Genomic DNA, 14,308 nt, shown 5'->3' on the forward strand with positions numbered 1-14,308 from the left:
TAAGAGCAAAAAGATAAAAATGTGGTCAACTTAAAACAACTTATAAGCTAAAAAAAAAAAAGCACCTCTACCCAAGCTTTTAACTTTTGGCTTAAAATAAGTTTTTTTCAACTTAAAATAAGTTATTTTGAGTATTGCCAAACAGTTAAATAAGTCAAAAACCAACTTTTAAGTCAGTTTGACCAGCTTTTAAGCTGAGCCAAATAGGCTCTTAGTATAAAATTAATCGTTATTTCTATTTATATGATGTAGTTTGATTTGATATGACGTTTAAGAAAGATATGTTTCAAATTAGATAATAATTAATAAATATTGTGTGACTATAATCAATTTATCTGGGATAAAATAAAAATTTCTAAATTAAACTTTTACTTAACATAAAAATATCTCATTTCTTTTAAGATTGACTTAAAATATCGTATAAATTGTAATGGATTTCTTTGGGTGCTATTTGGCATATTATTGGGTGTTTGAGGGGTAATTAGAACTTCTTAATTTTCATAATTGAAGTGTGCATTTAATAAAGTGTGTCAAATTTAACTGGGTTTTGAATTATTAACTCTAAATATTTTAGAACTTTGGATTACATAATTTAAATCTTTGTAATAATAAATAAATTTTTGAAATAATATCCAAGAGAATATATGATAAATAAATAAGTAACCTTATAGACTAGAATTAAATTTTAAGTTCTATAAATAATAATATTATTACGTGAAATTGATCATATATTTTATGTCGTTTAATATTACACTAAAAACAAGAGTGCCATCAATCACTAAAAGGTTTTACTCAGCACATTTTCATGGCTTTCTTCTATTTTTACAAAGTCTTGTTATCATAAAAACTAAAGGAGAGTTGTGATTACAAATACTTATTATTATGTGCTCGAATTAATATTAACAAAATATTTTTATTTTTTCTTTATTGGACAAATGTCGAATGTGAATTTTTATTGGCAAAGAGTTAAAAGAGAGTAATAGAGCAAAGAGGGAGAGCCAAAATGTCTTTGTTTTCTCGAAAGTTTCGCCGAAGTTTTATCGATGTGTGCTAGATAAGCATCAACTAAATATTGATGAAATTTTATTTATTTGAGACACTTTGTGTTGCAATATTGATGCTCAAATTCATATCACGATCCAACTGAAAATGTTATATCTCGTAATGTATGAAATTTTTTTAAAAATTTAATTCTAAAATCCATGCTTGAAAAAAAAGGTAAAAAAACTAAAGAGATAGTTCTTCTTCATTTAGACAAACACAAACTAAGAATATAGTTATATGAAATTGTTAGTTACTTTCTAATTTTGTTGATCTTCGTGAATTTATTTAATTTAATTTAAAATATTAGTTAAATAAACTCTCAAAAATAAATAGGATAGCATAAATTAAATTGAAAATAATATAAATAAATAATTAAAAAAAATATTCTTATCCATAGATTCTTTACGATTTTTCCAACCATGATTCTTTAACCGTGAAAGCAATTCTATGTTGTGGTGATTAACATTTTCTTCCTTGCCCTTATGTATGATATGGTAATGGATAAGTGAAAGGATAAATTGAATGAGAATATGAATTTATGTAGACAGAGTAGAGAAATGTCATAAAGTTTTATAAACTTACAAATTAAATTTTGGGATTGATGAAGATTTGTTTTAATCTTAAAGTAAGTGTCATTGGCCCTCTAACGCAAATGCTCTAAATATTCCTTTTATTTTTGAGATAAGCGTCAGAATCCATCTAAATTGTCTTTTTTTTTTGTGAGTTTTTATCTAAATATTGAGAGCGTGAGTTTCATACGTCAACTATCATTTATTAGTTTGAGAAACACCTCATGATGTGTGTGATACACTATCTTTTATTTGAAAAACTTTGACACATGACATTCAACAGGAATAAAATATTTCACGTTCACAAAAATTATATAAAAAATTATTAATATTAATTAAAAATTAAAAATGAAAGTATGACTATAAAAAAAAAGTTAAATATAAAACTTTAAATTATATTTCTTACCCCACTCCAATCGCCCTCCCCCCTAAAAAAAACATCCACAAATTCTCCTGAAAAAATGATATTATTTTATTTTAAAATATAAAAATTCTACGTCATTCTTTTTGACCATTCACTTCTAATTTATTTATTTTTCATGTTTTTTTCATTTTATGTTAAATATATACATATATTTTTTTTAAAAAAATTCAACTCATATACTAAATGTAACACAAATAAGATTTTACTTTACAAAAATAAATAATTTTTTCCTAATATGTATACATCTATCGGAAAACGAGAAAAAAATTGAATGCGGAAGGCTAGGTGAAGCGGGTTAAATAATTTTTTTTAATTAAAAAATAAAATGATATTTAACTTTAATATTTGAGGGGCTAAAATAAATAAAAAAATTAAAAGAGAGAGACGTGTTTCTCGAACAAATTAGTAAGTTATAATTTTAAAAATATAAAATTCACTTTTTCCATAGTTGGGTTTATGCGTGCTTTTGCCAAATTTAATTTTGAGAATATGGTAGAACCAGAATCTTCAAATTTCAGCCTTCTTAGGTAATCGTCTCTTTATCTATATTCAAATTTAATTTACTCCTTGAAGAAATTAGCTTCATTTTCTTGATTTCCCCATGAATTTAACGCAGAAATCAATCAAATCTACTTGTTCAAATGGAGAATTACTTATTAATTTCAATAATCGACTGAATTTTTCATCGTTGTCATCATCAAATTGTCTCCAAATACTTACAGATTATAATGGGTCTGCCAGACCCATTTCAAACCCTCTACATAACTTTCTACCTAAAACCCAAAACCCCCAAAACACAGTGAGTCTGATATGTTCAGCTTTAAAGAACGGAAACAATGACCATTTGTCCCTCCTTCAGAAAACCATCCGAGATAATGGGCTTATTTGTTACTTCAGTGACAGTGAAATCTCAAGGGTCCTGTTGAGATGCCAGTCTGATTCATTTAGTGCTCTTAGTTTCTTCTACTGGGTTAAGAATGATTTGGGTGTGGAGCCTAACACTCAAAACTACTGTCTTGTAATTCATATACTTACTTGGACAAGGAACTTTTCACAAGCAATGAAATTTTTGTCTGAATTGGTTGATTTGAAGAGAAATGGAATGGAGGGTGTGGATGTGTTTGAAAGTTTGCTTTCATCTAGTGGATTATGTAATTGGGACCCTGTTGTGTTTGATATGCTAATTAAGGCTTTTCTCAAGGTGAATATGGTGAAAGATGGATTTAGAGCGTTTAGAAAGACGGTGAAGCATGGTATGTACCCGAGTGTTATTACTGTGAACTGTCTTTTAAATGGTCTTTCAAAGTTGAATTATAGCAAAAAATGTTGGGAAGTTTATGCTGAAATGGAAAGAATTGGAGTGCACCCGAATTCGTGTACCTTCAATATATTAACTCATGTATTGTGCAAAGATGAAGATGTGAACAAGGTCAATGACTTCTTGGTTAAAATGGAAGAAGAAGGGTTTCAACCTGATATAGTTACATATAATACATTAGTTAGTAGCTATTGTAGGAAAGGAAGAATGAAAGATGCAGTTCACTTGTATCAAATTATGTACATTAGAGGCGTATCGCCAGATTTGTTCACATATACTTCTTTGATAAATGGCTTTTGTAAAAAGGGAAATGTGAAGGATGCTCATCAGTTGTTTTTAAGGATGGCTGACAGAGGGTTAAAACCAGATATTATTTTGTATAACACTCTTATTTCTGGTTATTGCAAAGAGGGGATGATGCAAGAGGCACGTTCTCTGTTGCATGACATGATTGGAGAAGGGATGTATCCTGATAAGTTCACTTGTTCAGTTCTTGTACAAGGATTTCAAAAACAGGATAATTTGGTTTCAGCTGTGAATTTAGTCACCGAGCTTCAAAGATTTAGATTTATAGTATCTCATGATATATACAATTATCTTATTGCTGCACTTTGTATTGAGAATCGACCATTTGCAGCCAAAGCTCTAATTGATCGAGTTTCTGGCGACAGATATGAGCCTCGCAATATGGTGTACGGGGAGTTGATTGAATCTTTCTGCAGATGTAATTTCCCCGATGAGGCTTTATGCTTGAAAGCAGAGATGGTATCAAAAGATTTGAAGCCTGATATTGGTACATATAGAGCTATAATTAAATGTTTGTGTAAATTAGGCCGAAGCATGGATGCTAACTCCTTGATGAGAGAAATGACTGATTGTGATGTGTCACTTGATATTGAAGTCTGTAGAGCTTTAATAAATGGTCATTGCAGGGAGAACAATTTCTGTGAGGCTCAATCGCTGTTAAGCTTCTTTGCTCAAGAATTTAAAATATTTGACACAGTTTGTTACAACACAATTGTCAGGCTTCTAAGTGGTGAAGCTGATATCGCAAAATTGATGAAATTTCAAGATAAAATGAGGAAAGTGGGTTTTGCGCCAAATCAGCTGACATGCAAGTACCTTATTGATGGATTACAGAAAGCTGTCGGAGTCCACAAAATCAACAGCTGAGTGCAGTAATAAGGTATACATTTTACATTGGGTCTTCTCATCTGGTGAATCATTCTTAAACCAATTAAAAAAAATACTAATGCATGAAATCTTATCTTGTTATGTTGAGCCAAACTCCGGTTTTAAAAAAATTGGAATCCTGCAGGGTGATAACTGATTGCAGTAGTGTCTAGGAAGCATTTTGTTAAAGAAATAATTCCCTTTTCTTCTGAAAAATACTGCTTCACATTAGATGCATTTATTTGGAGAAATCTTGTGAAAAATAATTATGTTCTAGTTGCCTATGGTTCCTTTGCCTTTACTTTTGTTTCAAGATTGTACAAGAACTCCAATGTACAAAAACTACCTTCATTTTCTGAAGCAATTACCCCTACTTAATTACTTCTATATTAGGGATAAACTCAGAGACTTCTCCCCACGTTTGGCTTCTTCATGATAACCTCCCTTGTTGTTTATGATATTAAGCTTACTCTCCTGTTTTGATTTTTTTTTGCAATAATTCTTTTAGTATATTTTATTATTCATGCAAAGATATGGTGGTCTGAATTAATTTTCCCTTCTAATATACTCTTTTGTTTAATTAATTTTTTTCCTAAGAATTCATTTGCCTTCTTCATATCTGTCACTTCGAAAAAATATCAAGTGCTATTCTAAAATCGCTGAATTTGATTTCACAAATAAATCTCCACGATCTTCGACTTCCTAAATCTATGTATTGCATTTACCTAAGCCAGAAAGTTGCCTCAAAGGCATTCCTCTTGCCACCACATCAATTTGCCCAAATCTCTCACCTTTACAAACCATTTCATTATGAATTGCAGAGTGCTCTACAATAGCCATTGCTTTCCAAAGTGAGAAGCCAAGTCAGCTGCTCATGTAGTTTTTGTTCCTGTGGTCCTGCTAATTTCCGAGACAACATGAGTTGCATCAAAGGATGAGGCTGTTATTCATTTACGTGTTGTGACAACTCATACAAACAATAGTTACTAAAAAAACGAACTACCATATAAACAAAATTTCCGCATTCCAAATAAAATGTATAAGTAGGCCTTTATATCGCAGTTTCTATTTCAAAGTCTGCATCATGACAGCTTTACATATTCTGTAGTGTCGGTCCAGATGGTCATTCAGAGAACTCTCCGAATGTAATATCTTTTTCTTTGGGCAGTTCAGTCTTTGGTGGCAATGATTTTCTCCGTTAAGATGTCATTGCTGCAGTGGATCTCTAATGACTTTAGCTTCTTTACTGAAAGGTGCTTGGATTCACACATCTTGAGATTGGACATGGAGGTTCTTGATCTTGACGTTTCAGAAATAGAGGATCAATCACTTCAGGGTACAGGGTTGTGAAATATGAAGCTATACTACTTGGAGAGGGATTGACATTGGTTTCTGTTAGAGTTGAACGTAAGATCCTCAGTACTAGAGCCACAGATCAAGTTTGAATTATATGCTCACTGGTTCTTTGTGTATTGTTTTCAGCTGTATTATGGTTCCTTCATGGCTGACCTAAATTTGGTAAGAAAAGTTCCGTTCTAAGTTCATCTCTACCTAATTTGCCTCACTGCCTTTTTACCTTCGTATTTTCTGAATTTGAACAAATTTTTTGATAAACAAATGAAGGTTGAATCATCTGACTCTGTGTTATTGCTGTATTATGTTTAAGCTTGTTCATACAAGAAGCCTAACATCTATGTCAATATGGTTCATATAGACGAGGGAATTATTTCATAGAAGTCCTCTAATGTAATTTCAATTTAACTATCTAAAATCACTCTTAGTGCCCGAGTATCTAGTCCAAACTTGTGAATTCCGTAAGACAGAATAATCTAAATTGTCTTTATTAGCTAGTGTTGTTTGGAACAGATAATGTACAAAGTTACTGTGATAAGTAGTATTTCTGACATGTTGTCAGCATATGCTCAAATTTCAGGAATTGTTAGTGGATGGCTAAAGAAGGTGTCAATGCTCAAAGGTCTGATCCTGCTTCCATAGTATTGGAGGTCACCTGTATTTTCCAGTTAATTGTGAAGATCTCTGTTAATATCAAAAGCACCGGCCTTTGCTGCTATGTATTGGTTTTAATACATGGGAGGAAACAATGAAAAGCTTCTTCAGATTTAAAGTTGGTTTTGACATGCAGATGCACATCTGGGTTGGTAGAACTTCCTTTAAGATTTTTCTTTGTCAGGGATCTCATTCAACCACTCTATCTTCACAACGTAGGATAAGGCTGAATAGACCCTACCTGTGGGATTACACCGGATATGTTGTTGTAGGGATCTCATCTCATAACAAGACCTTGTACCCTGCTGTTCAAGAGTTTATACATTGTTGAAGCTGATGTATCTGTCTGCTTATATAAGATGCTTCTGTTATCCTTTCATATCTCTGCTCTTAACCTATCACAAATTTGCTTTCTCTGTCTATACTTTTTATATTCTTTATTACATTCTTTTATAGAATACTATGGAAGCAAAGAAACCTCAGGTGTCATGAGAATATTACTAACACTATTCAGAAGGTTAAAGAAAATTGCATTAGCATGTTGTATTTTTGGTGTAAAGAAGATGGTATAGAAGAAGTAGAACAATTGGTAGATTTTCGGGATCTATGTAATTATGGAAATAGCTTGTAACTTTTTGGAGGTAGCCAACATACCCATAATGCCGAATAATACAACTTTATCTTTATCAAAATAATTAATAAAAAATCTATAAATGCAATACTAATTAGTTGGGACTGGCCTAGTTGTCTTTGTTAAACTTAGATTAGGCCTGGACATGGATAATTGTAAGACTTAGAGATCCACAAGCTTTATGAAACCCCAAATTTGTGTTAAAAGACAAAACATTAGAGTCTTGTAACTCTTGTTATTACTGATGTAAGGTTGAAACTGGTTCCTGATAAAGGTATATAGAGGATTCGTAGCCTACCCTATCTAGGTTGTGGTTGAAGCATAGTAGCTTGATTGATTTGCCTTCTTTCTCTTTTTAATCCAAGATACAATTTGATCCGTCTTCTGGTCTTTTTGCCTCATCCTTTTACTTGGTCTTCCTTATTTTCAGAAACTCCTGTACCTCAAGAATTTACTCCAACTATGACTAACTTCAGGATATTTGAGATTTGGGCCTTATCACTGTTATTGCACTTCTTGTTCAAGGTTGATACTTTATATGATGTTAAAGGCATATTCCATTTCTATAGGCATCCATAGCTGCATCCGTGCTGTATAAACCACATTAGGGGTGTGTCATCAGGTTGTCATTTGTTTCTGTCAGCCATTCATGTTGATGGTCTTAAGCCCTTGGTCAACTGAGTTCTTAAATTGGGCTAGGGGGTTCAAGTGGAATAAGTGGATGACCCCTTAGCTCTCACTTGAGTGAATGTAATCGTTTACTTTAATGACACAAGTGTTCTCAAGATACTTAAGTAGTAAGTTCTATCGGTTACTAGTTGTCGAAGCCCATCTTACATAGACTTTTTTTGAAACTGGTGACATGACCCATCTTACATAAACGTTTCATTTGCTTTGATATATTATGTGTCAAACAGGTTTTACGTGTGTATTGGTACTTCATAAAGATCCTTCAAAATATACTAAAAGTTGAACTTATGCAACCAAATACTTACCTGGTACATACTTGTATTCAAGTTCAGTAATATAGGTTGAAGCCTAAGTTTTTTAATGTTTAGTCCCTAGTTTATGGAACAGGACAACAACAAATGCTCTTCACAAAATGTATATCCTAAGTTGTGGGCTGTATCAAGCAGTACAATGAACCTTAAAAGGTAGTCTCTTACAACTTACAAGCATACTGACAATTTTTTTTATTATCTGAGCACAAGAAATATTACTCGGAAATTTTTAGAAGAAAAGGTGATAATTAAGTAATAACTTCACGAAAATATTTGTAACAGACTTTTCTATTCATCATTATGGGGTCTAACCTTCTGTTTACACTCATTTATGGGAGTGATAATAGTAGCTGCATCCTTGGAACATGGTTAAGTCCGAGACTCATTCATCAGATCAAGCTACATCTCCTTATGTTATAACTTTTGAGTTGAAATCTATAAAATTCACAAATTGACTTCCTGAACATGATTGTGGTCTTTGGCAGACTGTTCTTAAAGTTATGAGAATCTAAAAGTGTCTCAATTTTTAATCAAATCATACAAGCCTATTGCCTTTGATAAGTGTTTGGTCTGACAGTAGCAGAAGTTGGGCAGTAAAAGTTTGAGGATAATTGATAAGTCATTGGGTTTATCCATTCCAACAGAAAGAAGTTAGAATTAAACAGAAAATGAATGTTGACGGAATCAGTTTAAATAGTTGCATTTCTATGAAATTACTTTTGCTCGTCACATTTCTATGGAGTTATTATTCCAAAGTATTCAGTGTTTAGCTATTCATTTTGGGCTTTCAAGACAGGTAACTCGCTTCTGTTTCTTCTGAAGGCGCATAGTAGTTAGTAGTAAGTACTACAACAGCTGTCGATGTTAGAGTGCTTAACAGTTCTGGATTTGTTCAACAATCTAGTTTTATGAGAATTAGAGTCTTTTAATATTGTTTAGATGGAGAAATATGACAAAAAATTGTCCCTCTATTTAGTAGGGTAAGTTTATTGAGGTTTCACTATCTTTGCTTTAGGGACCTGAAGTTAAAGACATTCCTGCTATATGGTGTGGGGCTAGAAATGGGAGCTCGGAATTACATAATTCCAACCACCTCAGTTGCTCACTAGTCACCATCACCTAAAGGCTGAAGGAAACCATCATTGGGATTATCTCTCTAGGTAACTAAAAGAGCAGCTTCCAGAAAAGAAATTAATCATATTCTTGAGAGTACAACTTTAGCCCAAGTAGGGGCATTTTTCTTGCACATTTGCATTATTTTCTTTTTGTGTGTGAGTTAGCCCTTATATTAACTGCACGATGATTATCAATGGTTAAGGATACATTAAATAGAAAAAGAGTATGGTTTGAGTTAGACGTAGCAACTGAATAGAGAGATGTATAAATTGTTTTCTAATGCTTAAATTCGGAATTATATTTGTGCACATAAAGTGGTTGCTAGACCAATTATTTTGTATGGGGCAGAGTGTTGGTTGGTCAAGAACTCGCACGTCTAGAAGATGAAAGTAGCGGAAATTAGGACGTTGAGATGGATAAGTGGACATACTAGGAGAGGTAGGATTAGGAATGAAGATATTTGGGACAAGGTGAATTGTGGTGGAAAAGATGAGGGAGGCTAGATTGAGTTGGTTCGGGCTTGTAAATAGGAGATGTCCCAGTGAGAAGATGAGATGTTGGCTATGGTGGGTCTTAGGAGAGGTAAAGATAGACCGAATAAGTATTTGAGAGAGGTGATTCGACAAGCCATGACACACATGTAGCTTATCAAGGACATGACCCAAGATAGGAGGATATGGAGGTCAAGAATTTGGGTGAAAGGTTAATAGGTAGTCGAGCTTGTCGATTTTCTTTATTTGTACTGTCCTATTACCTTTTTCTTCGATTTAAATTTTTACCAATTGTTTCTTCTGCTTCATTTATCGTACTATTTGTAGTTGATGCTACTTTTCTGCATTATTTTCTATATAGTTTGTTCACTACTATATTTTCTTTACTTTACTTGAGCCGAGGGTCTATGAAAGACCAGCTCTCTATCTTCACAAGGTAAGGGTAAGGCTGCATACACATTACCCTCCCCAGGTCCCATGGATATTTCAGCGTGTATGTTGTTCTAAATTGACATGATGTTTACTCCGTGCATTATAAGAGGAACTAGGACAAACCAAAGACAAGAAAAAATTGCATTTAAGTGCTTCTTTAAGTTGTACATCAGATTTGTATGGTATCCTAAGAATTAGAGGAATTGAGGGCCCAAAGGTTCTTGCTTCGAAAAAGGGCTCTTAGTGCACTAAATTGAGATATAAGATTGGGACAAGTGCCAACTAGAGTGACAAAACAAATCTCTTTTGTATATATTTTGTTTTGTGTGTTTTAAATTCAAATTGATTTGTTTATTCTTTTTTGTGTTGAAGAGATGAGGAAGGGGGCTTGAACCAGCAGGCATAAACACAGTCTTTCAACCGTTACAGGGAAGAATGGGGACAAGACATCCTAATGGGACATGGAAATCTATACAGCAATCAAGGTAGTAGGTCCCTCTACTCCCTCACCCACCCACCCACCCCCCTTCTTATTATTGGGTATCACATTCCCCTAAAACTCCCGAAATTTCAGCTCCAAAAATAAAATATGTTTGCCTGCGTGGATTTATGTACATGCATTTTGGATTTGCTATAGCTGTGTGGTGATTGGTTATTGATTCAAAAAGAAGAAAAAAAAATGAATAAATTGGGAGTAATGTATAGCTCATACATTTCGTGGTGATCTTAAATGAGTTTGCAGATTGTGAAATGAATGAAGTTAGGAGGACCCCGCATATTTACTGTCTTTGTTTTTAAAATTTGTCCTGCATTCTCATTTATGTTTGTGTGCAGGTTGCAGTATATGCCATCTAATGCATATCTCCATTTGCCCTTTAATAATATAACATTTCATTTCTCTATTGGACTACTAAGTTTTACTTCCACTTAGACATAAATTTTTTTAAAAAAGAGTAAAGGGTAGTAACCACTTATTTTCTTGTTGGCCGCCAACTTTTGAATTTTTTTTTTGAAAAAGTATGAAAACTCAAATTTGGTGACATGCTTAATGTGTTAAGCTAGGATTACTGACATTTAATTTTGAATACATCCCCCATTTATTTAGTGTCTCGAGTTTGAGTTTTAGATGTCAAATTGGTCTATTTTAAGTGTAACAATCAATTAACTGAATTTCAAACTAATTGAGGTTGTTTAGATGAATCCTATATATCCATTGTGTTCTATTTGCATCTTTTTTGATCTAAAAAATGTATTTTAAGATAAGTTAGATGCTTCTTAATATAACAATTATTATTAGAGTGAGATACAATCTCAACATGACTGAGAAGAATCCAAACGATAATTCCAATTAGTTGGTGTCGACCACGTGGATCCTTTTACTTCTAATGCTATACTTCTTAGGTTGATTTGTGTCGATTTTGAAGGATTATAAGTTGTAACACTTCTGAGACATTTTTTCTATGTGATTTTAGATTTACTTTTTTTTTTAATTGTCACTTATCATCATATCGTTACAATCCTCATATCGTACTTATGGACCGATTTATTTTGAGGTCGGTGTAGAAACGACAGATCATAACAGGCATTACATTTGTCTAATGCGGTCGTTATATTCCTTCGATATTGTATTTTCGTATATCCATCTCAATATGTGGATTTTACGACTCTTATCTTGTAGATGTGTTGGGCCTTAGAGGTTCAATATTGAATTGCATTATTGGTTTTACAACCGGTCTACTAAACGTTTCAAGTTTGATAGATATATTCATCTTATTGTATAACAATACCCCACAGTACTTCACCAGTTTTACAGTCTTATTTTGGTGTGTGTTAATTAAGTATTTCATCTATCATGCCATTCTACTGGAAGATTTAGCTTTTACATATATGAATTGGGTGCATTTAGGCACCGGAATCCCTTTCGTTACATTTGTTCTGCTTATGAGGATTAAACTTGCAACGTGCATTTCTTGTTTTATTTCAGTTTAACCTAAAACCTTACTTCCAGTGCGCTTCCTCATAATTATCATATTTGGTTTATTGCTTTGCTAATTCGCTAACTATCTTAATATCATATGCAATTAACATGCATCATGTACCTCATCCAACAGTATATACTTGTAGTTCGCCCCTCCAACTAGGTTAAAGCATGGATTCAAGGGACATCCCAGATGCAAACCCGTGGTGGTTGGAGATCTTCATTATATCTTTGTGTCCACTTGATCGTACATTTTAAATCAATGTATTTGGACAGATAGAATACACCTCTAAGTGAAATACATAGAACCGAAGGAGCAAAGGAAGATTAGCACCATAAGATCTAGGTTAGCTATGAAAATTTAGAATTATGGAAACTGAAAAGATACTGGAAAATCGCGGAAGGGTCTTAACACAATTTGTCACAAACAATTAACATAAATATGTTAGGTTATAGGTCAAATAACATTAGGTGATGTATCATTTTTGTTGTCTGCTAAAGCAACTTGAGTAGTTTGCTGAAAAAAAGGGTACCAATTTTGTATGACAATGATATATATATGTAATGACTCTATAGTGAATTCCAGTAAAATAATTTTTTGGTTATTTGTTATTTCAGTGTTTGTTGTGGCAACTGGCAAGTACCTTCTTGCTTCTTCATTCTTCTTGTTGGTCTAATGAAGGGTGCATGCATGCAGACAAGTATACTGCGTACACAGTGCAAGAGAGAGCTGGAAAGGGTTGGTGAGGATAGTAAATGTGAAAGGTGATTTCTCATTCTAGAAAATACGAATTGGTAACACGAAAATTGAGATGCCTGGTAAATATTGTCCGCTCTCTTTTGAAACGCGTTCTTAGGAGTGAAAACCATGCTTACTTATATACCGAGCATCTCTTTTGTGCTTTGGCAATGTGGAACTCTTATTCTAACCTAGAGTGTCATCACAGCGATATGTACTCGAGATTCCTTCATCGAAAAATTATACTGTGTAGCTTGGTAAAAGTTTACTTTATACATATATATATATGGACACTCCTTTGCTTCTACACCATTTACTTCTTTATATTTTGACACTCCTTAGTCGTAACTTTGTTAAATTCCCTGTGTAACAGTCAAATCTTTTCTACCGTTGGACTTACAGTCCCATCTCTTTATTGTTTGTAGTAGTTATTTGATTTTACTGCCAGTGAAGTAAAGTGTCGTTTTCTTGTTCCGCATTTTGTCATAAAACGCACTCCCATGCGTTCTTCATCCATCAGTGCATTTACTCCTCCCCCTTTCAAACTTCGCAAGTACTGATTAAATTTGGATTGTGCATTGCAGGATTCATTTGTGGGAGATATTCTCCATATTCGGGGTTTCGAAATTGAAACATACTTCTGATTAAGGATGAAATAGTCTCGTCATTTCATTGTCTATGGTGAAACATAAAAGTTTCAAGTTGGTATTAATTTTTTTATTTTTTTATTTTTTAAAAAAAGTATGATAAAAAGGGCACGGAAATGCCGTGTTTGGGCATTGAAAGCTAAATTTAAGCAATGTCTGAAGAGACAAGTTGCAGATCTTTCTTTGTTGGGGCCCTATCACACTATTCTTCTCTCATCTTCTTCTATCTCCAACATTAAATTTACTTCCTACCTTATTTACAATACAAAATTTGTCGCTTTGCATTTAAAACTGCATATTTCACAAACTACTACTATCCCATAACTCCTCTTTACCCGGGGCGGATCTAGAGTGTGTCGACTTACTATTACTATTGTAATTTGTCTTAAAAATTCATTATTAATGAATTACCTTCTTTATCTCGTACCGATATAATATTTCACGAGTTATGTCTAGCGTCGTAAAATAACTTATGTTCCTCACACCTTCATTAGTTTTACTAAGGGAAAAAAAAACCTATTTGAAGGGAAACTGTGCAACTAAATAAATTACATTTGGCACAAACTTGTATTTCACATGTATAACTCATAAGCTTCTGGTTTTATCTCTCCATCGATCTAGCGTTATCAAAGGCGAAAAGCGCAAAAAAACTCTAAGGTCTGTGTGGCTATAAGCGCAAATAAAGTGGGTTTTAATGAAAAAAGTCATAAAGGAAGAATAAAATATAAATATATATGT

The 14,308-nt window shown here is 33.1% G+C and overlaps 1 protein-coding gene across 7 annotated transcripts; it reads left to right on the plus strand.

Annotated features, from left to right (window-relative positions):
- Window positions 1-2,495: 2,495 nt before the first annotated feature.
- LOC107012713 (pentatricopeptide repeat-containing protein At5g40400) lies at window positions 2,496-13,950 on the plus strand. Of its 7 annotated transcripts, XR_001456084.2 has the most exons (7): window positions 2,496-4,541; window positions 5,782-5,935; window positions 6,011-6,046; window positions 6,462-6,503; window positions 10,579-10,691; window positions 12,803-12,949; window positions 13,508-13,950. XR_001456084.2 is itself a non-coding variant. In XM_015212624.2 (2 exons), the coding sequence occupies exon 1, from the start codon at window positions 2,639-2,641 to the stop codon at window positions 4,526-4,528; it is 1,890 nt and encodes a 629-aa protein (XP_015068110.1). In that variant the 5' UTR covers window positions 2,496-2,638; the 3' UTR covers window positions 4,529-4,541; window positions 5,350-5,685. The 7 variants fall into 7 exon arrangements, 1 of the variants encoding a protein (XP_015068110.1); XR_001456080.2 differs by having other exon boundaries at window positions 5,782-6,046; XR_003577138.1 differs by lacking the exons at window positions 10,579-10,691; window positions 12,803-12,949; window positions 13,508-13,950 and having other exon boundaries at window positions 6,462-7,081.
- Window positions 13,951-14,308: the final 358 nt, after the last annotated feature.

This window comes from Solanum pennellii, chromosome 3 (assembly GCF_001406875.1).
Source record: "Solanum pennellii chromosome 3, SPENNV200".
NCBI classification, from domain to species: Eukaryota; Viridiplantae; Streptophyta; class Magnoliopsida; order Solanales; family Solanaceae; genus Solanum; species Solanum pennellii.